Source organism: Cololabis saira, chromosome 13 (genome assembly GCF_033807715.1).
Source record: "Cololabis saira isolate AMF1-May2022 chromosome 13, fColSai1.1, whole genome shotgun sequence".
In the NCBI taxonomy this organism is placed as follows: Eukaryota; Metazoa; Chordata; class Actinopteri; order Beloniformes; family Belonidae; genus Cololabis; species Cololabis saira.
The window spans coordinates 5103808-5131620 of NC_084599.1; the positions used below are offsets into that span (position 1 = coordinate 5103808).

Here is a 27813-nt window from a genome sequence, read left to right on the forward strand (position 1 = left end):
AACTCCATATTTCTTCACCGTGCTCCTCCCCCGCTTGATTTCAAAGGGCCCAAAGTAATCTACTCCAACACGTGTGAATGGCGGTTCATCTGGAGAAACTCTGTCCCGAGGCAAGTCTGCCATTTGTTGGTGTGCTGGAGCAGCATACAGTCGCCGACAGACAATACATTTCGACAGGATTCTCCTTATAGCCACACTAGCACCTGGGATCCAATACCTTTGACGCAGGCTAGATAACATGTGGTTGCGACCACTATGTCCCACCTCCTGATGTATATGCTGAAGAATGATATCAGAAATGTGAAGATCTTTCGCCAATATGGCAGGATGTTTAGCTTCTTCAGGCATAGCTGCTCGGCTAAGACGCCCCCCGACTCTTAGAACACCATCGTTGAGGACTGGATTGAGCTTGTAGATATGGCTAGTCCTTTTCACACTCTCTCCCTTTAGCAAGCTGTTGAACTCATCTGGAAACCTCTTCTTTTGACAGAAGCAGATGATCTCCATCTCAGCCTTTCTGAGCTCCTCAATTGAAAGAGAACCACTAGCAGCTTGAGCCTTGACACTCTGCATCCCCTTCTCCATTTCTCTTTCCTGTTGGTTCTTATCCAGGCCAGACTGAGCAAGAGTCACACTCAATTGCCTCCTTTCCTGACAAAGACGCAGCAGCAGGCTCTTAAACCTGAGGATCCAACCAACCATTTTTTTTAGATGGGTCCAAGAGGAGAAGTGATTGATCAAACGGGTTACTGCATCAACCTCCTCTTCAGCCTGTACCGCGTTCACCTGGCTCATCTTGATCTCAGGGTCATCTAGGGAGATTTTCCCAGAACTATCAGGGTTTACAGGCCACTCCTCTAAAGGTCCACTGAGAAACCGAGGTCCAGACACCCAAGCGTCGTCCTTCAGCAGTGACTCCACTTTGACTCCCCTGGAGGCCATATCAGCAGGATTGTTGGTAGTATTAACATACCTCCACTGAGACGGATTCGACACACTGAGTATCTTTGACACCCTGTTGGCTACGAAAATTCGGAACCTTGAGGTCTCATTCCTGATGTACTTCAGTACAGAAGTACTATCAGTCCAAAAAATTGAGTCATGAAGTTGCATCCGCAGCTCCTTCTTCCATATCTCATCCATTCGACTCGCCACCATGGCAGCCGTCAGCTCCATACGAGGGATAGTGATCGGTTTCAATGGGGCAACCCTGGCCTTCCCCATTATGAAAACACAGTGCACTTGCCTGTGAATGTTGTGTAATAACAGGTAAGTCACTGTCCCATAGCCGCTTTCACTTGCATCTGCGAAATGGTGTAGCTGAGCAGACACTACCTCCCCAAAATCCACTGGTTTCAGGCATCTCTCAACCTTGAAATCTGCAAGCTGACAGAGTTCCTCCAGCCATCCTGTCCATTCTTGTGCAGCCGACGTCGGTATAGCATTGTCCCAACCAAGTCCCTTTCTGCATAAGTCCTGAAGAATCTTTTTGGCAGATAGAACCACAGGCGCCAAGATTCCCAAGGGGTCATAGATAGAGCTGACTGTGGATAGGATCCCTCTCCTGGTTAAAGGTCTGTCTCTGATCATGATCTTGAACTTAAACATATCCGACTGCACACACCACTGTACGCCCAATGCTCTTTCTATAGGAAGTGTGTCATTGTCCAAGTCCAGATCCTTAACCTCCTTAGCTCTCTCTTCTGGAGGTATAGCAGTCAGCACAGCACGTCGGTTGCTAATCCACTTTGTGAGTTTAAAACCCCCTTTAGCACAAAGGGCACGCAGGTCTTGATATAGTGCTACTGCCTCCTCTTCAGAAGCCACAGATGAAAGGCAATCATCAACATAGAAATTGTGCAGGACTGTGTCAATTACCTTGGGGCTGAACTGCTCCTGATTGTCCTCTGCACACTTCCTAAGTGCAAAACTTGCGCAACTTGGTGAGGATGTAGCTCCAAACAGATGTGCAACCATTCTATGCTCCACCAGGTTCTGATAATGATCTCCCTCCGGCCACCAGAGAAACCTCAATAGATCTGAATCTTCAGGTGGTACTCTAACCTGGTGAAACATGGCCTCGATGTCTGCCATGAGCACAATGGGTTCCTTTCTGAACCGAGTCATGACACCAATCAGTGTGCTGGTAAGATCAGGACCCTGCAGGAGTTGTGCGTTCAACGATGTTCCCTGGAACGTAGCTGCACAGTCGAATACGACTCTGATCTTTCTCTTCTGCGGGTGGTATACACCATGATGTGGTATATACCAGACCCTACCATCACTACGCTCTAGGTCCTCATCTGATACTTTCTCTGCATAGCCCTTGGAGATGATGTCATTCATGAAAGCAACGTAATCTGCATGAAACGAAGCATTCTTATCAAACCTTCTCTTGAGGCTCAGAGCCCGCTGTTCGGCAATCCTTCTGTTATTTGGCATGTTCACATCCACTTTCCTCAAGGGTAAGCCAATACTGTAATGGCCATCGATCAGCTTTGCAGACTTTGTGACGTACTCCATAAAGCGATCGTCCTCTCTCGACAAGCCCATCTGCTCATCCTGACTGCACTCAGGGAAATCGACCTTTAGCTGCTGCTTCCACATGTCGTCAAATCTTGCCACAGAGATCCTATTGACTGTGACATGTGGCTGTCCACAAATAGCTGCTCTACTTCCCTCTCCTCCGAGAGGTCCATTTATGGTCCAGCCCAACATGGTTTTAACCGCGTATGGGCCTCCATCAACACTCCGAACAACTTGCCATGGCTCCAGTGCCTTGGGAACATTTGTTCCAATCAACAGGTCAATCTCTGAATCAATCTCTGTTATTTGTATGTGTTTCAGGTGTGGCCACCTTTGGAGGTCTTTCTGTCTAGGAATGTTACTTTGATGAACTGGCATGTTTTTCTGTGTGAAGATATCAGGCAGATCACAAAAACAATCACTATCCAATCCAGCCACTTCCAGATCTGAGACAACGTAGCTTTCAACGACCTTCTCCTGACCCATAGTGCGAAGGAGAATGCCTGTTCTTCTTCCCCTGAGATTCAACCTGTTCATCAGCCTCTCTGTGCAGAATGAGGCGGAGCTCCCAGGATCCAGGAAGGCATAAGTAATCATTGTTTCATGCCCCTTCTTAGGCTTGACATGAACTGGCACGATGGAGAGCGTACAATCATGCTCACCAGCCCCTGTAAGACCACTGGTTTGGACAGAGATCAGAGCCCCGCCCAGTGCCGACTCCGATTCTCCCTTGGTTTGCAGTGAACTTGTTTCTTTTTCTTTTGAGTGAATATGAAGTATGCTAGGGTGCTTCAGACTGCATACTTTGCATGAAAGCCGTTTCTTACAGTCTCTACTCATGTGCCCAATGCACAGGCATCCAAAACACACACCATGTCCCTTTAAGAAATCAATTTTCTCACTGTGCGCCTTCTTTTCCAATTGAAGGCACAGATCCAGTGAATGTCCACCTCCACAAAACAGGCAAACCCTTGTCCCAGATGAGCTTCTCTCCTTCGGCTTTGTCACAGGCTCAACTTTCCTTTCCACTGTGGCAATGGTGGTAGCAAAGCTACTCCCTTTTGTCCTAGAGCGAGGTTGAAACTTAACTCTCACATCCTTGGTTGCTGCAACTGATGGAGCGTCTTGTATATCCCCAAACAGTGGATCACTTGCAATCTTCACTTGTCGTTCAATGAAGCCAACAACGTCAGTAAACGTAGCTCTCCGTCCACGCCTCTCCTGCAGCTCACATGCCACAGTCCTCCACCTGTCCCTGAGTTTGTAGGGCAACTTTTTTATGATGGTTAGCATATTGGCAGGCATGTCCAAATCACACATGTATTCAACTTCTTCCATGGCGTTGCAGCAGCCTCTCAAAAAGAGACCAAATGCCTGCAGAGCTTTCACATCTTCAGATTTTATTGGGTGCCATGAAAAAGCCTTTTCCATGTAGGCTGAAGCAATTTTCTGTGCATTGCCAAAATGCTCTTGTAGCAAATTCTTAGCCTTGGCATATCCTCCATCAGGGACCATATGCTGACAACTCCGAACGAGGTCCCGAGGCTGCCCCCTGGTGTACTGTTCGAGGAAATATAGGCAGTCTCTTGAGTTGTCAGTCTTCTTTTCAATGCTGTTCTCAAAAGCCCTTATGAATGTGTGATATTGCAAAGGGTCACCGTCAAAAATTTGAATGTCTCTTCTAGGCAAAAATGAAAGAGACTGCTGTTGAACTAACAAGGCTGTTATTTCATTCTGTTTCTCCAAGACTGTGATTATGTTGTGCTGGTCACTGCTTGGAACCAGTGCTGCAGGGGGGTTGCTTTGGTGCTGAGGCTGTGAAGATGCTCGACTGCCTGGCACTGGTGCTGCAGGGAGATAGCCTTGGTGTGGCTGAAACAGAGGAGGTGCTTGAGTTTGTGTTGCACTTTGATGTATTTTAGCCTCTGAGCGTCTTGACAATGTGGGTGGAGGTTGTAAATCCTGATTTAAATATCCCACTTTAGGTCTTGCGCCCAAAACATGTGAACCATTCTGGCCAGCTGAAATGTTTGTATCAGGCACAAATGGGGTTGCATCAGCGCTGAGTGTCTTTAGTTTCCTTTGCCCCTTTTCAAAGTAAGAGGTCATGCCATCAGATTTCACAGATGTACTACTTGCTACACGAGATCCTCCAGAGCCTCTCAGCACATTCACTTTAGCCACTGATGCAGCTATCTCCGTTTCAAGTGCAAGTTGCTCCTTTTTCTTCCTTAACAGCTCCTCCTGTTCCTCCAATGCATGCTTGTCCTTTAAAAGCCTTTGTTTTGCCATGAGAGCGGCCATGTCAGCCTCAGCCTGAATGCGAGCTGATGATGTTGTTGAGCTACTGGACCTACTTCCAGTAGAGCTTTGCTTTCCAGACCGTCTGCTTCCAATGTTTGACACACTGTCGTATGGTTTAATGTCATCTTGTGCAACAGAGGCTCCATCATTTTGTCCCGAGTGCTTTGAAACATGAGATGAAACATGAGACTCTTTCTCAGCTTGATGTGTATCAGAAACTTGAATGAGAGTTGACCCCTGTTGTGTTACAGACATGGGAACATCATTTGTTCCATTTATTTCATCATTTAATTCATCATTCTTTGCAACCTGGGCAATGGTATTGCTTATTTGTCTCCCAGTTTCAGAACACCACTGCTGAGCATCCACAACAAATCCATTATTACATCTGAGCACATTTGCAAACCATTCATTTTGTTTTTCCTGTTCCTTTTTAGGAAGTAAAGGAATCAGAGACTCATGGAACAGGGTGGTGTTTTCAACCATTTGATTCAACTTCTCCATTTGAGACTGCACTTGTGGGAAATTATCATCATTTTGCATAAGATCCTTTATTGTGTTTGTTAAACCTTTAATTTTGTTAACCATTGCTTTACGTTCCTTCTGGAGAGTTTCAATTTTATTGAACAGGGCCTTGGTAGTGAGTTTAATTTCTCTTTTTTGTTCATCCATTTTTGAACCATTTTCAACTGAACTCGCCTTTGATCCACTCACTGACATTTTCCAGTAGCAAACTCAAAATCCACTTCAAAACGATCAATCACTTCACCGCTGCCTCATAAACGTCATCCACTTCAGCAAACGACACCAGCAAACAACATCACGTCCCCAATGGACAAGCGGCAGCAGAGTTTTCAGACTGTGCTCAAACAAACAATCCACACAGCAAGAACTGAAATCGAGTTTCTACATACCGCTTCTGTTGCTGTGTCGTTTGCCCCACCTTGTCTCCGTGGCTTCCTTTTGTGAATGAAAGAACGAATGAATGAATGAAGCGCGTGCACGCGCAGCGGTGCTCCAGGCGTTTCAATGTTTCCTTAGATCCAAAGCGCTCCAGCGCGATATGAGGAATCCTTAATGAACGAAAACAGTTTACTCCTCTTGATCAACACTTTGGATGAAAACTTTTCTGTTGACATATATTGCGGCCGTTGTTAATCCAAAAAAAAGGGGCCGCGAGGGACTAAGCAGGGGAGGAAACACTGTGACGCGCTTGTATAAAGAATTCAGTTCCACTCCAATTATGCGTCTGAACATTTATTCTTTTCTTTGCTTGCACGTAAAAATAATCCAGGTACCAGTTCCCAAGACAACATTTGCGTGCGTGAGTGCGTGATTGCGTGATTGCGGTCAACAGAAAAATATCACCTCCTCGAGCTCACCCCCTCTCTGTCAAACCCTGAGCAGGTGAAGGTAATGAATGAAATACTATCATCAGCTGTTACCGCCCATGCCCCGGTGAACACGCCCACCACCCAAAGTGTCAATGAAATGTGCAGGTGCAATACGAGACCGTGAACATAAAAGCAGAGGAGAATTATGGCTCCTACATATAGGTTTTGGAAGATATTGACTTTTGAGTAAAGTAAGGGTGGGCTGCCAATTCTGTTAACTTCGTTTTCTCCTGTTTATTTTAGTTAGGGAGGTAAGCCTTGTGTCATTTGTTTTCTTTTGTTTGACAGGTCAGTTACCTACTCCTAAAACAGGACCCTTTTGTTTGTTGTTTTGGCCTTTGTCCACCCTGAAGCCTAGCAGCTCAGTCTCAGATTACTTTTCAAGTTGATCTACTTTTGTTAATAAATCACTTCCTTTTTAAAGTGAAACCAAATCTTGTTTGTGGCTACTTGGGACTTGGGGAAGATGGGGCCTTTTCATGTTGTGTCCTAGGCACCCCTAGACTGGGGGCATAACAAAAGGGGAGGCATTTTCATAAGCCTTTTTGGCTTCCACCTCTCCTGCACAATGCTTCATTTGACCATTGTTTTTACTGTTTATACAGGTTCTGTTTTATGTGCAAATAAACCACACTAAACTTGGATTATTATATACATATTACTTTTCATTCAAAGTAAGTTTTTTAAAAAAAATGTAACTTTATCAGAGAAAGCTAAGTGAAAGGGTAAACAGTCTGACATCTAGCAGCATCTTTTGTGCCCCAGTGCCAAACATCTCCATCCTGCCCTCCTGCAGCATTAGTTTATCCCCTAACATCATCTAATCATTTATAAAAAGCATTCTTGTTCCTCTCCTAACTGAGTTGGCACTAGCCTCGCACATCTGTATGATCCTTCAGCGAATAACAGAGAAACATGAGTGGAAATGACAAATTAAAAGAAAATGTAAATGTTTAACTTGAAGGAAATCAATATGTAAATAAACTGAAAATATGTCAAATGAATGTAATTTAATTCCCTTTTAATGTATTTTCTATTATAGGAATTACACACATAAGAATGTCGACAACATTTCTGAGATTCTGAGCACGTAGTTGTAGTTTGTAAGAGGTTGACAGGTCATTATTATATATTTCTTGTAAACCCGTCTTAAAATGTAATACGGGACCTATTGTAAAATACTGTCGGAAAGGGATGTCTTCCCCTTTTCCCACGACTGGTGTGTGCCTTGAATGCAGCACGTGTTATGTTTCGTTTTCAATTCTCCACAATAAAACAATTCTAATCCACTGCAGCAGCGTCGTCAGTGTCTGAGTCTGACCGAGAACAAATATGAGTCTTGGTGAGTAGCCATTATCAGAATAACTTGATTATTTTTTTTTTTGTTGAAAGGTGCTTGCTTACAGTGTTTTGTATGAAGGTCAGACTGAGCTTTAAGTGGGCCGCAGCGGTACGGAGTACCCCCACTTCTCAATATTAGCCTCTGGGGTACCGGGACTTTTTACGGCGTACCAACAGGTGTTGTGCCAAAAAGTGATTGCCTGCCAGAATCTGATTTCTTCTGATTTCGGGCCGCGGGAGCGCGCACAGCAGCCCGTTGAGCGAGAGCACTAAAACGTCAGATTTTCAGATTACGAAGCTCAAGAATGAGATCAAGTCATATTTAGGCAGAAACAACTTTTCTTTTAACTGTATTTGGCCTTCAATCAATTTTTGGCAGGTGAAAATGCCTATTTTGTGTTGTAATGGTCCTTTAAAAGAGTTAAGCAATCCTGTGAGCTCTAGTGTTTATATTATGAAGCTCAAGAAATTTGATCAAATCATATTTAGGTAGAAACAACCTTTCATTAACTGTATTTGGCCTTCAATCAATTTTTGGCAGGTGAAAATACCCATTTTCAGGGTAAAAATCAGATTCTGGCAGGCAATCACTTTTGGGCACAACACCGGGACTTCTCATGAGCTCACAGTTCTCTGTTCTCTCCTTGTGATTTGGCTACAGTGGCGTCGCAACGCGACTGCCCCTCGTGAGACGTTCACTCGTAAAGCCTGATTTATGGTTCCGCGCTAAATCGACGCAGAGCCTTGTTGTGTTTTGATGTAAGCCCAGTGGATATTTAAAGCTTACAGAAGGCTGCATTTAACTGCTGCTATGTCATTCCTGCAGTATTTCTGCAGGTGTTTTGGTCACTGCTATTATTTGTAATATATTATATTATTTGTAATCAGCACAAATTATCTGTCCCCATATGATCAAATCCACCATCCCCCCCCTTTTTTTTTTACAACTCTCTGTACTGTCTGCCAGTGAATGTGAGCGTTTTCTTGTGTACACATAATTTGTTTGGAAAATTCAATAAAACAATTTTCTTTTTAAAAATCAGGATAATGTCCTAGTATTTAAATATATCACTTAATCATTTGCTGTTACCCACCGCCTAATTTACCTGACATCAGTTGAATAAGGAGAGTAGGCTACCGGCACTTATTTTTGTCCACTTAAAGCACTGAGCTGCTCAGTGATGTTTACAGTAACTGGTTCATGTGAATTGTCCTGTTTTGTTTCAGGAAAAGTCGCCGCCATTGCAGGAGGAACAGGTATGATTTCAAATAAATAATTTTATCTTTTCTTTCACACATCTGCCTTTTTTGTATTGTTGCTGTAAATACAGGACTGTCTCAGAAAATTAGAATATTGTGATAAAGTTCTTTATTTTCTGTAATGCAATTAAAAAAAAACAAAGTGACATACATTCTGGATTCATTACAAATCAACTGAAATATTGCAAGCCTTTTATTATTTTAATATTGCTGATTATGGTTTACAGTTTAAGATTAAGGGTGCGTCCCAATACTCCCCCTCGCCCTCCTTTTCTTCCCTAACCCTAACTTTTGCGCGTTCCCGTGAAGGTAGTGGTGTCCCAATTCCTCTTTTCACCTAGGGGGAGGGGGCATAACGAGGGCTAGGGGCTGAGAATAGCCCCTTCAAATCGAGGGATTTCAGATGCTGACTTGGCGAGCGAGGGGGTATGAAGATTTCCCAGAATGCTTTTCGTCGTCATTTGCGGGACTGAATCAAAAAAAAAAACATGGAGGACATTTCTGTTTTTTTTGGGAGTAAAATCAATATTTTGAGTTAGTTTCTGCATAAAAATGCATTTTGATTACATTTCTCGGCGCAAACCGATATTTTACTTTCATAATATTCACTCAGTGAATGTACATCATCCCTTTTTTGTCCGTTGTTCGCTAAGATCGCGCCGGAATATGGTTACGTAAGCTACGTAAGCTACGCCGTAGGCTGCGTCTAGCTCGCCGACCGAGGAAAACATGCTTTACAGACTCGTCTCGATTTTGAGCAAGCAAGCATTTTTTCATTTTTTTGAGTCAAATGGCGAACTGCAAAGAGCAGGAGGATATTGAACCCACAAATGTAAGTATAATGTCCCATGGAATTAAAAAAATCACAGTGCTTTTGTATGTTTTAACAGTTTGAACAGTACATAGAAATACCACATTGTTTATTGTTTATTTTTAATACCAAAGAGTGAAATTACCGGAGTGAAATTACTTGTTGGACAATGTTAGAACCTGGCCAATAAAGCTGATTCTGATTCTGAGTTAACGTAAGATAATATGTGGCTGTTCATGATGAGTCGGGTAGATAACATTGCTGTGTCCTGTTAACTACTCGTTAACTCTCATATTTTCTACAAATTTGTTGTATATTTCACATTACTATAAGGCAGAAACGTTATTTGGGGGGGGGGGTTACGAAGTAATAACGTCGCTTGCTGCCTTGTTATCATAGTTCAAACTTTTTTTTGTTGTTGTTTGTTTTTTTTTTTTTTACGAGGACGTTTGTGCATTGCAGTAATCACATTTCATTCCAGGGACTCCGGATCAGGTCCGACACTTAATAAGGTTTAGGACTACCAACGAGGAGAATTTCACTAAGAAGAAATATGCTGCTAAACCGCTGTGGGAGTGAGTGATCTAGCTATCTGCTTGCAGAATATCTGTGATGGGGTCCTTAACCATGGTATAACTACTATTCATCACTGTTTTCTGTTACAGGAAACTCATCAAAGAGCTGGAACTGGAGGGGAAGGAGACCACAGCAAAAGTTGGCAAAACATGGGAAAATCTTAAAAAAAATATAAGGTAAGCAATGGTTATGGTAATTAATATTATCTGCTGAAGAGATGATGCTTAACAAAAAAAAATCCATGTAAAGTATTTATTAATAATCTTCTGTAAATTGTGTGTGTGTGTGTGTGTGTGTGTGTGTGTGTGTGTGTGTGTGTGTGTGTGTGTGTGTGTGTGTGTGTGTGTGTGTGTGTGTGTGTGTGTGTGTGTGTGTGTGTGTGTGTGTGTGTTCCGAGACAGACAGTGGGGAGGCCACAGCAGCCTCATGGCCTTTCTACAAAGAGATGCATGAGGTTTTGGGGTCCAGACCTTCAATCCAGCCTCCATGTTTGTCGGCGTCTTATGAAGATCCCTCGCAAATACTCATGGTAAGTTTAGCAGTAAAAAAGCACAATCTTATTCCCCAGTCCTTCTTCCTATAGCTAGCTTGTGCTACGACCGGTGGTTCCTCCTGATTGTGAGTGATACGACACTACAGTACCTGAAGATCTAACTGTTATTTTCTTTTCAGAACATAATCGACCCTCCATCCTCACCGGTATCCTCTCTGACAAATTCAGAGGAAAGCACAGAGGTAATTTTTATTTATACAGTGATAATGAACCTGGTATGATGTTGTGGGTGTGTATGATAGTCCAGTCATGTGTGTAATCATGTGTATCCATCTTTTTTTTTATCTCAGAACACTTTGGAAGACGCCAGCACATCGGCCTCAAGCTCTGCCTCACCAGCTGGAAGAGGAAGCTGGAAGCTTCAGGCATCAGGTCCACTTTCCCCCCGATCCCCCCAAAAAAAGAAACTCTCTATGCAGGACTTCCTTCAAGCTGAGGCCGCCAAAGAAGACAGAAGATGTCAAAAGAATGAACAACACATGGACAGGTTCCTGAACCTTTTAGAGAAAATGGTGGACCAGACACCTCATCAGCAGTAGCAGCACATACACTGCAATATTTTTTTTGTACATATTTCTGTGCAAATTTTTTTATATGGAACAGCACCTTTCTTTGTTCTGCGTGCAATGTTTACTTTTTTCTTTTTAAAAATGTTATTTGAATATAGCAAATAAAGCCTTTTTTACTGCGGATTCTCTCACTATCCTTATTTTACTATTGATCTTGTTGTACAGTTTATAATTTGAGACATTACCTTACTTTGACAAACCCCAGAAGAGAAAACTGTTGTGTAACAAGTTTTATTAGACAATTTAAAAGTATTTCCAAGTGAGTAAAACCACACAAGTACAAAACTATATGAAGAACATATGGACAGGTTCCTAAACCTTTTAGAGAAAATGGTGGACAGGACACCTCATCAGCAGTAGCAGCACATACACTGCAAACTTTTTTTTTTGTAAATATTTCTGTGCACATTTTTTTATATGGAATATAAGTGCCATATTAACAGCGCTACAGCTGAAATTAAAACAGCTTTTGGCTCTCAGCTTCCTGATCAGGCTAGGGATGGAAACGAGGGGTAGGGGGAGAATTGGGACAGGCACCTGGGCCAAGTGCCCTAGATTTCAAGTGCCCTAAAATCTCCCCCTTCTTTTTTAGGGCTTAGGGAAGAAAAGAAGTGCGAGTGGAGAAAAGAAGGGCGAGTGAAGGAGAATTGGGATTGGCCCTAAGATTCCCAGAATATTCAAATTTTTTGAGATAGGATATTTGAGTTTTCTTAAGCTGTTAAGCTCGTATTTGTTATCTGCCTTGAAGAAGGCCTACATGGTTGGCAGTTTTTGACTTTTACTAAGCCATGATTCAATAAAGGCTTTTTATATTTTTCTAACTTCTTGAGTGCCTCGGTTTTTCTAAATTGTTTTTCAATCTTTTGGATCCCCATGCCGAAGAGCACCTGAAGTATACTTTTCATACACCCAGCAGCACTCCATGTGTTTGTAGTTGCACTTTTGTTACGTACTGGCAGTGTTGGGGTAGTTACTCAAAAAAAGTAATCCATTACATATTACTAGTTACTTTAAAAAAAGTAATCCCTTACACTACTTAGTTACTGGTTGCTGAAAGTAACTAGTTACATTACTTTTGGATTAGTCCGCAATATCACCTGAGCTGCACCATAACTCGATTGCCAATGAACAACATATACAGGACTGTCTCAGAAAATTAGAATATTGTGATTTTCTGTAATGCAATTACAAAAACAATTAAAGCTGCAAGCAGCGATGAACGGGCCCTCGCACTCACGGCCACCGCCCCCCATAAGCATATCAGAAATGACATCACCCACGACTTCCTATTTCAAACCATTCAAAAGTTATAGCAGAAAAAAGGGACAACCAATCAGAAGAAGGGGCGGGGCTAATTAAGGCCAACGAAGCTCAAGGACTCCATAACGAATCTGATGACACCACCCACGACTCTCTATGTCAAACCATTCAAAAGTTATAGCAGAAAATCGGGACAACCAATCAGAAGGGGCGGGGCTAATTAAGGCCAACGAAGCTCAAGGACTCCATACAGAGTCCCATGACACCACCCACAACTTCCTATGTCAAACCATTCAAAAGTTATGGCAGAGAAAAGTATTCTAGGGGGCGCTGTTGAGCCGTTAGGCCACGCCCATTAATGCAAACCATGAAATATCAAATTTATCGTCAAGTCTGTCTTGCATGCCAAATTTGGTGACTTTTGGAGAACTATGAAATATGGACCAATCAGATTTCAAAATGGCCGACTTCCTGTTCGGTTTCGGCCATGGCTCCAAGAGACTTTTCTTTAAGTTGTGCCATGATACAGGTGTGTAGCGATTTTCGTGCATGTACATCAAACCGTATTGTGGGGCTTGAGGCACAAAGTTTTCCGGGGGGCGCTGTTGAGCCATTTTGCCACGCCCATTAATGCAAACCATGAAATATTAAATTTATCGCCAGGCCTGGCTTGCGTGCCAAATTTGGTGCCTTTTGGGGAACTATCAAATATGGACCAATCAGATGAAGGGGGGGTGCGCTTGTTGGCGTCTAACGTCGCCACGGTAACACTTTTGAAAGAGAAAAGTAATGCGTGTAGTCGCAGGATGGAGACGCACATTTTGATGTATAACACATCTGGGTTCACGATACGGTTCGGGCCGTATTAATTCTCGAAGGAATGGCATATATTGCTCCAAAATTACGCGATTAATTCAGAATGTTCAAAATGGCCGACTTCCTGTACGGTTTCGGCCACGGCGCCAAGAGACTTTTCTTTAAGTTGCGACATGATACAGGTGTGTACCGATTTTCGTTCATGTACGTCAAACCGTATTATGGGGCTTGAGGCGCAAAGTTTTTTCTGTCTGAACCAATCAGATGAAGGGTGTGCACGCTTTTTGGCGTCTAGCGTCGCCACGGTAACGCTTTTGAAAGAGAAAAGTAATGCGTGGTGTCGGAGGATGGAGACGCACATTTTGATGTATAACACACTTGTGGGCACGTTACGGTTCGGGCCGTATTAACTGCCGAAGGAAGGCATAAATTTCGCCAAAATGACACGATTAATTCAAAATGGCCGACTTCCTGTTCGGTTTCTCGACATGACGCCCAGAGACTTTTCTTTAAGTTGCGCCATGATACAGGTCTGTACCGATTTTCGTGCATGTACGACAATCCGCATTGTGGGGCTTGAGGCACAAAGTTTTCAAGGGGGCGCTGTTGAGCCATTTTGCCACGCCCATTAATGCAAACCATTAAATATCAAATTTTTCGCCAGGCCTGACTTGCATGCAAAATTTGGTGACTTTTTGGGCACGTTTAGGGGGGCAAAAAGGCCTTCCTTTTGTCAGAACAATAAGAAGAAGAAGAATAATTCCTGCAAATACAATAGGGCCTTCGCACTGCAAGTGCTCGGGCCCTAAAAATGTCATACATTCTGGATTCATTATAAATCAACTGAAATATTGCAAGCCTTTTATTATTTTAATATTGCTGATCATGGTTTATAGTTTAAGAAAACTCAAATATCCTATCTCAAAAAATTGGAATATTCTGGGAATCTTAATCTTAAAATGTAAGCCATAATCAGCAATATTAAAATAATAAAATGCTTGCAATATTTCAGTTGATTTGTAATGAATCCAGAATGTATGACATTTTTTTTTTTAATTGCATAACAGAAAATAAAGAACTTTATCACAATATTCAAATTTTCTGAGACAGCCCTGTAGTTGGAACCTTATTACTGCAGTGCCCAGATCAGCACCAGAAGTCCCGTAAAATCACGTAAAATCCCGTCAAATCACGTTAAAGGCTGATTTATGGTTCTGCGTTACACCAACGCAGAACTTACGGCGTAGGGTACGCGGCGATGCGCACCGTACGGTGTCCGTCGTCGCGTACCCTACGCCGTAGGCTCTGCGTCGATTTAACGCGGAACCAAAATCAGCTTTAAATCAGACAAGTGTTGCGCAACATGTGCCCAACGCGTGAAGACCATGTGAAGACGCATGAAAGGCAAGTTTGATTTTCTTTTCTGTTCTCCTGTTCTACATGCTGAAAAGCTTAAAGTAACTAAAGTAACGTATTTTTTATTGTCTTAGAGTAACTATAACGGGATTACCCAAATTACAACTCTAACGCGTTACATTACTGCGTTACTGCCGAATGTAATCTCGTTACAGTAATGCGTTACTTTGTAACGCATTACACCCATCACTGCGTACTGGTATTATAAGTTTGGGAATGATCATCCTACGGATGTTTGAAAACAAAGTGGTAGCCTATATAAAGGAGCATAAAATTCAACAAAGAACACAATTTAAATATGCGCACAGTACAATATGTATTTCCTTGTTAATGTAGTGTATTTCTTTCAATCTACCCATACCAGCGCATCCAGTATGCCAGGCTCAATCACAGAGTAATTTCATTTTTGTAAGAGCGTGTAAACTGATGGTATCCTGAGTTAAATATTCCAGCTGTGTTATGACCAACTAATATTACTTTCCATTTTGAGCATGATGTCATTTCATTTTTGTAAGAGAGCGTATAAATTGATGGTAACCTGAGCTAAATATTATCACTATTTACTGCAACGTTTTTGTTCAACTTGCTGAAATTGTTTAAATTTTGTGGTCATAAATAAATTAATAACCAAATTACTGCCTGACTTGTTTGTGTTGGATCTAAAACTATCTTGCTAGTATTTACATGTATGCATTTCTGTTAACAAAGGGAATCTTAATTCAAACACTACTCAGATTAAAGAAAAGCAAGTCTTGTTTATTCAACACCAGCAGGTCAACTGAGGATTTGACTAATATAAAATGAAAACAAATGAAATTGAACCTCAAATTATGAATAAAAAAATGATGAAGAAAACTACATTTTGTCCTCCATCTTCTAACTTAGATAACAGGTCATCCCTCTTCTTTTCCCCCTCCTCCTCCTTTTCATCCAGCTCCCTCAGCCTCTTTTCTTGTCTTTAGTCTTGAAGAAAGTCCAAAACTTCATTTGTCCTTTTCTTGTTTTTCTTCCCTCCGTTTGTTGGTCGCTCCTTGTTTGTAAAGGAAATAATAGGACCGTTGAAAAATCATCACGGGACAACAGTTTCTGAATTTAAATCACCAGTAGGATATGTATTTATACTTACAGGTGAACTTCTTTCGTCTCGCAGTCGCACATTAATCTTTTCCTCCGCCCCCTGTTCTATTTCGTCCCTACTGACCGCCAGGCGGTGCTGTAAGCACTGGATATCTTCCCTCGCGCATGCGCAATGTCGAGTACAATACCAACAATGTCACGTCACCCGTGACCCCTGCATGACCCCCGGAAGGGTATATCTTCCGGCGTCAGCATGGGATCTTCTCCTTATTCTTCTCGCATCGCGCGTCTGAAGTACAGGACGGAAATAGGAGCTTTGTGAAGCTCCTTCCTTTCCTCCCTAAGAAACCCGCCGGCCTCTGTGCAGCTTCGTGCCGTAAGGTAGGAGTAACGATTTTTTTCGTCCTCCGAGGAGCTGTGGCCGACGCGGTATTGATGGTGTCGGGTTGCGGCGGCGTCTCCCCGCCCCGCCCCCCTGCCCAGCTGACAGAAGGTAAGATGTCAAGCTGCGCCTGACACCTGATCACAATCTGCGCAGGGAGACAGCGTTTCGCTTCCTCTCCCCACTTATTAATGTGACGACATTATTTTTTCCTTGCAGATTATTTTTTTCTTTTGAAAAAAAAAAAAAAAAAAGGAAAAAAAAAAAGAAGACGGAAAAGGATTATTTTTTTCTTTTGAAAAAACAATACAAACACCTTTTTTGGTCTTTCTTACAGCCGTGGTGAAGGCCACGCCCCTCTCCCACCGGCTCATTTGTGGTGACGGCAGCGTTTCGCCCCCTCTCCCACTTTATTAATTGGACATTATTTTTTCCTTGCAGATTATTTTTTTCTTTTGAAAAAAACAACACAAACACCTTTTTCGGTCTTTCTTACAGCCGTGGTGAAGGCCACGCCCCTCTCCCACCGGCTCATTTGTGGTGACGGCAGCGTTTCGCTCCCTCTCCCACTTTATTAATGTGACATTGTTTTTTCCTTGCTGATAATTTTTTTCTTTTGAAAAAAAAAAAAAAAAAAAAGGAAAGAAACGAGAGAGGATTGTTCTCTTCTTTTTGAGTAAAGACGCCTATTTTTGCCTTTTCTCATAGCCGTGGTGACGGCAGCGTGGCCCTCCCCTCTCCCGCCTGCATATTGGCGGTGACGGCAGCGTGCTCGCTGTGGTGACGGCAGCGTTTCCGCTCCCCTCTCCCACTGACACACCCGTATTGACGGTAGCGTGGCTGCTCCCCTCTCCCACCTGCATATCGGTGGTGACGGCAGCGTGCTCGCTGTGGTGACGGCAGCGTTTCCGCTCCCCTCTCCCAATGACACACCCGTATTGACGGTAGCGTGGCTGCTCCCCTCTCCCACCTGCATATCGGTGGTGACGGCAGCGTGCTCGCTGTGGTGACGGCAGCGTTTCCGCTCCCCTCTCCCACTGACACACCCGTATTGACGGGAGCGTGGCTGCTCCCCTCTCCCACCTTCATATTGGTGGTGACGGCAGCGTGCTCGCTGTGGTGACGGCAGCGTTTCCGCTCCCCTCTCCCACCGACACCTACGTGGTGACTGCAGCGCGTCCGCTCCCCTCTCCCACCGGCACATCCGTGGTGACGGCAGCGTGACCGCTCCCACCGACACATTCGTGTGAACGGCAGCGTGTCCGCTCCTCTCTCCTGCCAGCACATCCGTGGCCGCCCTGGACCCTGCGGATGACCAGGACCTCTGCGTGTCGTGCCTCGGCCCTGAGCAGCGGGGCCGTTGGCCAGCCTCCCCTCATCTCAGCCGGGGTCTTCTCTGAAGCGATCGGCAAAGAGAGTGGTGGGGGCCCCCAAACGACGGCGGATGACGAGCCAGCTCTCCTCGAAGGTAGATCGCTTGGCTGCCGACATGGAGCAGATGAAGGCGCCCCTCCTCAATCTGCAACCTGGTACTGGCCAGGTGGAACCTGCCATGCCAGAGTTTGCTCTGGGGTCGCCACCGCCGCTGCCGGAGGACGCCATATCCATTGCAGCCTCGGCGAGCCACTTCAACGTGTCATCAGGGGACCCGGCCTCACAGCGCTCGGGGTTCTCCTCGCACTCATCTGCCCAGAGCTCTCGGGAGGGGACGGTTTGTTCCTCCGTGCAGAGCATTATCCGCCGGCCCCCGGGCCTCGCCCCCGGCCGCCTGCCCACGGCGGCCGGCGCGGCTTTCAGCGGTCTGTGAGTCAGCCTGCTGGTGACTTTCGCCCCCCTGTGCGCGGACCGTCCCACCAGCGTCGGGGCGTTGATCCCGACCGTCGCCCCCCCCGGGACGTCCGGAGCCCGGGGGAGACGGCGCTAAGGCCACGGAGCCGGTCGTCAGCTACTTTTCCGGCAGCAGCTCGGTTACTGGGCTGCCTGCTCATTGGGGCCCGGGTGGTTTCCACCCTAGCCCAGGGGTACGTATTGCAGTTCCGACACCGGCCTCCTATCTCTGGCCGGGTTGAGATGACCATCGTCAGAGACCCGGCAAACATTCCGGCTCGGGCTCAGGTGTTGCCCGCCCTACTGGCCAAGAGCGCCATCATGCCGGTGGACCCCCCGCCGCGGCCTGGGGGTTCTACTTGAGCTACTTTCTCATCAGCAAGAGAGACGACGGACGTCGTCCCATCTTGGACTTGAGGGACCTCGACGAATACATGAAGGTCCTGCCCTTCCGGAGGCTTGACCACAGCAGATGCTCTGCGTAGGTCAGGAGGAAGTGGTTTGCAACTGTGGACCTACAGGGCGCTTGTTTCACGTGCCGGTCGCGGCACGTCACCGGTGGTTCCGGGGGCTAGCCTACCGGGGCCACCGTTGTCGGTTCAGGGTGCTCCTGTGCGGGCTCTCCCTGTCACCGAGGATTTTTTTTTCACCAGGTGCGTGATGGCAACCCTTGCCCCTCTTATACCTTTGGGCCTGCTGTCGCTACGCCCCCTGCAATGTGGCTGGACAGCCTCGCCTGGATGCCAAGAGGCACGGGCGCAGGCTGGTCAGGGTTTCGCGGGTGTGTGTCTATACCCTTGCACCCTGGAAAGGCGGGACATTCCGGCTGAGGGGTGTGCCCTTAGGCGCTGTCCCCTCCCTGCCGGGAGGCTGTCATCAGTAGTCCTCCCGGGTCCGCACGCGCCACATCAACGTGCTGGAGCTCTGGGCTCTGCACTTCACACTAACATTTTTTGCAACTCCCGTGGGGGAGGCACGTGCCGGGTCGGTCGGACAGTGTGTCCACTGTTCCTTGATCAGCCACCAGAGGGGGCCCCGACTCTGCACAGCTGCTGCAGGTGTCCCGGGGCCTCCTAGCGTGGACAGCTCCTCGCCTGCCCGGCCTTCGGGCGATGTTCCTGCCTGGAGACAGGAACCGGGTGACGGACTTCCTCTCCCGGCGCAAGCCGCCTTTGCAGAGGGTCCTCCAGAGGGCTCACGGGCTCCTCTTGGTGGCCCCCTTCCGACCGGGGAAACATAGTTTCCACTGCTGCGGGGGCTCTGCTGCGACACAACATGACGCCCCCCAGAGGGACCGTCTTTTCCAGCCGGGGATTCAGGTTTTGCACCCCGACCCCGTCGCTTTTGGCTCTGAGTCTGGCCGCTGCGGCCCCGACCCATTGTTGTCAAGCTGTCCTGAACCCGTCAGGGCTGGCATCTCGAATGCCCATGTGCCTCCCACCCGCCTCTGGTATGAGTGCGAGTGGGGGAGATTCTCTGCCTGGTGTGCAGACGGGGCAGAGGACCCTGTTCTTTGCCCCGTGGCCACGATCCTGGGGTTCCTTTCGGTCCCTCCTGGATGGTGGCCGTGCTCAGTCCACTTTAAGGGTGTATGTGGCGGTCATTTCATCGCAACATGCCCTGGTTGAGAATGCCACCGTGGGGTGCCACCGGCTGGTTTCTCTTTCTCAGGGGGGCTCTGAGGCTGCCCCCCCCCGAGGAGCCCAAAGGCCCCAGTTTTCGATTCCATTCGATTTTATTTATATAGCGTCTAATACAACAGATGTTGTCTCTAGACGCTTTCCAGAGAACCAGAACATAAACATGAATATAAACCCCCGAGCGGTGTGGGACCTGCCCATGGTGCTAGGTGCCCTCTCTTCTCCACCCTTTTGGGCCCTTGGCCCGGGTGGGCCTGAAGTGGCTCTCTATGGAGATAGCTTTTCTCCTCGCCATGACATCGACGAGTCGATGAGTTACATGCCCTGTCAGTCAGCTCAGGGGCTACGTTGTGGCCGAACGTGGCGTTCCTGCCCTAGGTCCTGCAGAGAGTGGGCCAAGCCCTTTGTGCCCCGTACGGGCCCTTGCTGCTTATGCTACCGCGCCTGTGCGACGGTCGGAGCAGCTTGTTCTCTGCCATGGTGGCCCCAACAGGGGGCGTGCTGTTTCTGGACAGCTCCGTCCCACTGGGTGGTGGACACCGTCGAGCGCGCCCACAGGGCCAGTGGCCGCCCCTTACCAGTGGGGGTAAGGTGCCACTCGACCAGAAGCGTTGCGGCTTCTTGGCTGCCCTGCAGGGGGTGCCTCTGGAGGACATCTGCACCGCGACTTCATGGACGTCGCCAGACACGTTCTCCAGGTTTTACCGGATCAATGTCGCCACTCCCCAACCATTGGGCGTGGTTCTACTCCCGGGTCCTTCTGCCCCTGGTCAGTGAGGTATGTGACCGGGATCCTACGTGACATTGTTGGTATTCGTCATCCAGTGCTTACAGCACCGCCTGGCGGTCAGTAGGGACGAAATAGAACAAAAGTTACGCCTGTAACTACGGTTCTATGAGTCCCGGATGACCGCCAGGCCTGCCGGTCACTCCGAATCCTCGTGCTCTCGCGAGAAGATTCTAGGAGAAGATCCCATGCTGACGCCGGAAGATATACCCTTCCAGGGGTCATGCAGGGGTCACGGGTGACGTGACATTGTTGGTATTGTACTCGACATTGCGCATGCGCGAGGGAAGATATCCATTTCTTACAGCATCGCCTGGCGGTCATCCGGGACTCATAGAACCGTAGTTACAGGCGTAACTTTCGTTTTGTTTACATTCTCCCTGGTAACCTCCTTTTATGTCACAACGCAATGAACTGTGGGTAATTCCCTTTCCAAATGTCTGCTGAGATGCAGACTTACGGTAAGTGAGCAGTAAGGGCTCTGATGTCTGCCGGGAGCCCTCGCACACTTAACGACTTTAGGAATGGGACAGCCCTGAACCCTTAACGACTTTAGGAATGGGACAGCCCTGAACCCTTAACGACTTTAGGAATGGGACAGCCCTGAACCCTTAACGACTTTAGGAATGAGACAGCCCTGAACCCTTAACGACTTTAGGAATGGGACAGCCCTGAACCCTTAACGACTTTAGGAATGGGACAGCCCTGAACCCTTAATGACTTTAGGAATGGGACAGCCCTTACGCAAGTCGCGGGAGCCTCTAAGTGTGTGAGTCTGTGAGGGTGGAGATTGGAATTCAGGGTACGTGATCTTGAAGGACTCTTATCATGTGACTGGCTGCCAGGAATCAAGCAGGTGACCAGGTGTCAACTCGTAAAATGTCTTGCAAGGGAGAAACTAATGACACATGATTAGCATAAAGTATAGAGGGAATCTTCAGTTATCTTTATCATTTGATTTGAAGATAAAACTTTGAATGTACAGCCTGTTTTCCTAAGAACAGTTGGAATATGTAATATTATTCAACCAACAGGGGTCCACAGATGTAGTAGGGCAGATTTTGATGGTGGCACATTCTGAAGTGCTCAAGTTATTGTGTATTTGCACACAATGAAGAAATTACAGAACGCTTTTTTACTTACACAAACTAAAATTTTGTACATGTTTGACATCAAGCGGTTGTATCCTTGTATCAACTGTAATTTTGGTGACACTACAGTAAGTAAAAGGGAAGTTATTGAATGTTTTTAATAGTAAAAATAGTCCCAAACTCTCCAAGATCACATGTTTAAGATCAGGCTGTTGTATCATGAACAGGAGATCGTGGATCATGGTCTGAGCAGATTTTGGTGACTTGCCAAACTTATTAAATGTGTTTTACACACAGATTTGGCAAATTCAGCTTTGCCGTATTAAAAAGATAATATTGTAGTATACCTGACATAGCATCGCTGATGCTTTCTTTTATTTTGGTGACACTACAGTTGGTGATGGTTAAATTATTAAATGTGTTTGATTATAAAACATTTTACAAAATTCTGGTGACAGTGACGTTATTGAATATTTGGGTTCCCAATTTGCAGATGTCTAAGTCAGCCTCTGACAGCCAGTTGCATATTGAAATCAATCTTTTGTGCAGTATAGAGTCTCCTTTTGTTAACCGTTTGGCTTGTAGCTTATTTTCTGTGTTTCAGTGGTAGAACAGAGGTAAGATTAATGCTTGTACATATTTTGTTTTTTGGAGTTATTGACTCCAGAAGTGGAAATCTGCTAATATATAAAAGTCCACCTTTACCGGAACCTGTAAACAAGACAATATCCACTCGTTTTTTCTCTCCATTTGTCTCCTTAAACAAAGACACAAAATCCATTATCTGTTCCCTGGTGTTATGCTAATCTATATCTAGGTTTAGCAAGAACCTTTATAGTTTAAGGGTCACATTATGTTTTTCGTTGTCTCCATGTAGACAGCTGTGTTAGTGTACTTCTTTGATTATTGCAATATTTGGCCTAAGCCTCATATTTGATTAGCTCTCTGATTAAAAAAAGAAAATAAAACACAACAAAGAACTGCTGTATAATTCAGAAACAATCAAGGCAGTCGTATGTAGAGTGCTAGCAGCTGCCAGTAACTATTATAATAATTGTATTTATATTCAGTGATTCATGATTGTAAAATGTAACTAAAAACATAATGCAATGCTTCACAAATCTCCTGAACCTGTACTTGAATCCCAATGGAACATTAAAAGAACATCAGATGTTGAAACTTAGATTTTTGATGCCAGCAGCACATCTCTAAAAAGTTGTCAAACGTTTTTGTGTGTCTTGTCTCGTCCATGTCCAGTGGGAGCAGTAGGGGCGGTGGCCTTGGCTCCTGTTGTTTTGACATCTATTGGTTTCACGTCAGCTGGAGTTGCAGCAGGATCCTTCGCTGCAAGTATGATGTCATCTGCAGCCATCGCTAATGGAGGATCAGTGGCAGCTGGAAGTGTGGTGGCGGTTTTGCAGTCTGCAGGTATTTTAATTTGATTGGTGCTTTAATAATTGCGTCTTAATGGTTTTGCGACAGATCTCCACTCATTGTGTTGCTTGTGTCTTTGATTGACAGGTGCTAGTGATCTGTCACAGTTTGCATTATTCACCAGCAGCCTTCTTGTTCTGAATCAGTTCTTTTACTCTTTTTTTTTCTTTAATTTTAATTTTTTTATAAATGTATTGGCTTATTTGTGAAGTTGCTAAAGTCAGTAGGCCTGCTACACCCTTTTTCCTTTTTATATCTCCTTGTCAGAACTACGTAAATGTGCAGTTCCTCCATCAACATGCTTCTCTTACTGAATTTAGTGAAATAAGTGCCGGGTTTCCTGTAATTTGACGTGGTAAAGAACCCCTTTTATGCGAGCACAAAGAAATCAGAGTACCACCAAGCGTTTACTTAAGTTTTGGGACAAATCTGGTTTATCCAAGAGGAAAAGCTGGACTGTGCTTAACTGTGTACTGTGGTGCACCACTTAGAGCTCTCTGCTGCTCTATAGTCTAATCAAACTTGTCATGTTTTGTCCGCTGGTGCCGCTGGTTTGTCAACGGCCGGCACTGCAGCCGTGGCCAGTGTTGGGGCTGGTGTTGGAGCAGCCGTAGGATGGGTGACGAGCCTTTTTAAGAAGAAACCGAAGCACGGCGACAATGATGATGATGGTGATGATGGTGATGATGATGAACAAGTTTTAAAAAATAAAAATAAAGAATAAAATAAAAGAGGAAAATTAGAATAGTAATTATTGCACCTCCAAGAGGTCTTTTACACTTTAGAAGTGTTGGTATGAATGACATGCTAAGTTAAACTGACAATTTCAGTAATGGAAAAAATCTACACAGACAGAAAACTAAATGAATAACAGCCAAATATCTCGAAATATCAGCAGTTCCAAAATTCCAAAAAACTGGAAGTAAAATGTAGATTAAAAACAAGATGTAATGATTTGCCAGTCTCAAAAACCCATATTGTTTTCCCAATTAAACATTAAAAAGAAACATCAGTTGCTGAACATTTGTTTTTGATGGCCCATGTGGATACTGAGCGACTGAAGATTGTGGAGACTGATTTTTGATTGTTTTTAATCAACCCTGAATTATCTTTGAAATGCCAGAACTCGTGCCTAAAATCCTCTGTAATCACAATATTGCTGAAAACAGCTTGTTATTCTTGCAACCCTTTTTCTTTTAGTCGTAGCTATTTCATTTACGGTTTCAGGCCTGGTGCGTGCCGATAGGCGCTGTCTGCAGTAGTAACAACATAATGTCATCATGGTCACTGTTTATGACCCCCCTCTGCAAATCCAACGTTGGCAAATTACTTTTACTTTATATAAAATAAAGTGACCACCACATCCAACAATACACAATAAACAGATTCATTTTCCTTTCATTTTATTCTTTATTTCATTCAAAAAATAAAACAAACAATTCAATACAAATACAGTACAAATGTTCATAACTTGTGAATGAAAAAGGAGCAGAAAGAAGAAGAATCTTATCTAATCTGCCCCTTTTTCCAAGAAATGAATTCACAAATAACATAAATTAAAAATAAAAAAACCAAAAACTAAGTAAATAAAAAACTAAAATAAAATAACCGCCATCTATGGGAATGTCAATCAAACTTAACTAACATTTCATTATATTTACTTAACATACAGGCTTTAATTGTTCTTTTGAATGTAATGTTTGATTTGGATTCTTTGTTTTCTTTATTCAGATTGTTCCATAAACTGATTCCTTTCACAGAAACACAACGTTCCATCAATTTAGTCCTGAATCTTGGTTTTTAAAAATCTCTGTTCCTTTTAAGTTATACTTGCTTTCTCTTTTTTCAAATCTTTTCTGAATGTTGATTGGTAAAGTTTTTTTATGAGCTCTAAACATAATTTGCAGAATACCATAGTCTACTAATTCATGAAATTTCAACAATTTTAACTGAAGGAATAATGGATTTGTAGGATCTCTATATCGTTTTCTACTGATTATTCTTATTGCTCTTTTTTGCAAAATGAAAATTGACTGAATATAAATGTTTTACAGGCATTTCCCCAAACTTCAACACAGTAGGTCAGATATGGAACAATCAGAGTATATAAAATAAAATGTACAGTGCTTTGTTGTCCAATGAATCCTTTACTTTGTGTAACAGAGCAATTGTTTTTGATATTTTTATCTTTGTATAATGTATATGTGATATCCAATTCAAATTCTCATCCTAAAACACCCAAAAACTTGGTTTCCCTTACTGTATTGATTTGAATCTTGAATCTTTTTCTTTATTTCGGCTTGTACACACTTTTTGCATAACAAGATGAAAAGGAAAGAAAAAACAACATTTATTATGCCGAAAAGGTGTAGGCTGAAGCCGTAGCTTATAGGGCCTACCCTTTTTTCTTATGATCAGCAAAAATATGAGACATTAGCTTTTACTCCGTGGAAACAAACAATACATAAAGAAGACAAAAATAAGTAAGACAAAATATAAAATTGACGTTTCACATTCTAGAATGTTTTTTTTTTTTTTTTTTTTTTTAATTCAAGATCTTTTTATTGAAATTTTCACAAAGTAAAAAAGGTGAAATGCTGAATGTTAATTACAAATATTTTGAGTAGGTATGGGCATGTTGATCATAGCATACACCAGTGTACAAAATATAAAAAACAATTAAACAGTATGAAAAAAAATGAAACAGTAACAAAAACAAACTACAGACCAAACTAATCCCTCCCCTGTCACTGCCAGAATACTAATCACAATATGAGGTCACTCTAACATCAAAAGCCTGCACTAGGAATACAGAAGAAATATGAAGTATAGTTCACAGGGTCTGGAATGCTTCTAGAGAAGGTCGTGGTCCCTTCGGCCCGGAGCCAAAAGGGCCTGTTGACCCACCGGTTGATGAAGCAAAAAGAGACAGATGAACGCGCAGCGCGGCGTTTTGATCCTACGCGCGCTGCGGTGACGTCATCGGTGCCTCATTGCAATTGGATGCGCGCCGCTTGTAGGCATGCTGGGGGTTGTAGTTCATGGCCAGGCTGCCATTTTTGGAGGCACTTTCTGGAACGTATTTGATTGCTGAAGCGAGTATCTAATTTTCTCCAGTTTTAAGCAGGACATGATGTCTTCCAGCCATTGTGCACGAGTAGGAGGGAAGGGATCCTTCCACCTGAACAGAATTGCCGACGAGCCAAAAGGGAGGCAAAAGACAAAGTGTGCCCCTGTGCAGTGGTTAACTTCCTTCCTCCCTCCATGACCCCAAACAGGGCAGTCAGTGGGTTTGGTTCTAATCTGATTTTAAGCACCAGAGAGAGAGTATGAAATACTTCCCTCCAGTACTTGTTTAAACATGGGCAGGACCAGTACATGTGGATGAGAGAGGCTTCTGCTACTTTACATCTTACACAGTATGGACTAATATCTGGGTACATGGAGGATAACTTTGCTTTGGAAATATGAGCCCTGTGTACCACTTTAAACTGAATTAAGCAGTGACGTGCGCACAGGGAGGTTGTATTAACCAGTTTGAGTATGGACTCCCAGGTATCCTCTGATAAGGGAAGCCCTAAGTCCTGCTCCCATGCTGCTTTGAGTTTATCTGTAGGGGCACTCTTAAGATCCAGCAACATGCCATAGAAAGATGAAATGAGCCCCTTTTTAAATGGGTCTGTGGCAAGAACTTTGTCAACTGTGGTCAAGCCTATTGATGCACCAGGGCTGGGTGTCTGGGAAAGAACAAAATGTCTAGCCTGATGATACCTGAAGAAATGTGATTTTGGAAGGCTGAATTTACTACTTAACTGCTCAAAAGATGCCATGGTGCCATCTATGAACATATCTCTAAAACGAATTATACCCCTCCTGTGCCATTCCTGGAAGGTGGGGTCCTCACGGGATGGTTTGAAAAAGTGATTTGATGCAATGGGGCTAAGAAGAGAGAAGCTGTGAAAACCAAAAAACTTCCTAAATTGGGCCCAAATTCTAAGAGGATGTTTAACCACTGGGTTTTTGATTGATTTAAGTGAAGGAAGTGGAAGTGAGGAGCCGAGTAGGGCAGGAATTGACAGGTCATCAGTTGGATGTAACTCCATCGCCACCCAGTCAGGGCGGTCAGCGCCGTCGCAGTAGAAGGACCAGAATGCAAGGCAGCGCAGGTTAGCAGCCCAATAATAATAACGAAAGTTTGGGAGGGCCAGACCACCTGCAGACTTTATTTTTTGAAGGTGAGTCTTGTTCAAACGTGGCCGTTTACCCCGCCATAAGTATGAAGATATAACTGAGTCAAGGGACTGAAAAAAAGAACCAGGAATAAAGAGTGGTAAGGTCTGGAAAAGGTAAGATGGTCATTTTAACTGAATTGATGCGACCCACAAGAGACATTGACAGGGGTGACCATTTTGTAAGGATTTGTTTGGTCTCATTTAACAATGAGATAAGATTCTCTTGGAGCAGGTCTTTGTGTTTCCTTGTCACAGATATGCCTAAATAGGAGAATTTGTCATGTACGATTTTAAAGGGAAAATTGGAAAGGTCTAAAGCATGCGATTCAAGATTGGTAGGGAAAAGCTCACTTTTGCTGAGATTCAGTTTGTAGTGTTGTGCAACTCGGGTAGCTTGGCTGTCCAGTTATCGAAGGCTATTAATGAATATTATTAATAATTATTAATAATGAATAAAGTTGACTATTTATCAAATTGAATTATCAAAATGATAATAATTCTCGTCGGGGCACCACCG

At 44.3% G+C, this 27813-nt stretch overlaps 1 protein-coding gene across 3 annotated transcripts in view; it reads left to right on the forward strand.

Moving 5' to 3' along the window:
* Positions 1-7440: 7440 nt before the first annotated feature.
* LOC133457672 (interferon alpha-inducible protein 27-like protein 2A) overlaps positions 7441-27813 on the forward strand; it is a 37671-nt gene continuing 17298 nt past the window's right edge. The window contains exons 1-4 of one of the 3 annotated variants that reach the window (XM_061736975.1): positions 7441-7566; positions 8793-8822; positions 22888-23058; positions 23152-24836. In XM_061736975.1, the coding sequence (XP_061592959.1) occupies positions 7557-7566; positions 8793-8822; positions 22888-23058; positions 23152-23273 (333 nt within the window). In that variant the 5' untranslated portion in view covers positions 7441-7556 and the 3' untranslated portion in view covers positions 23274-24836. Of the gene's footprint in view, positions 7567-8792; positions 8823-22887; positions 23059-23151; positions 24837-27813 lie in introns of those variants that run through there. The other 2 variants (XM_061736974.1, XM_061736976.1) reach the window with 2 other exon arrangements.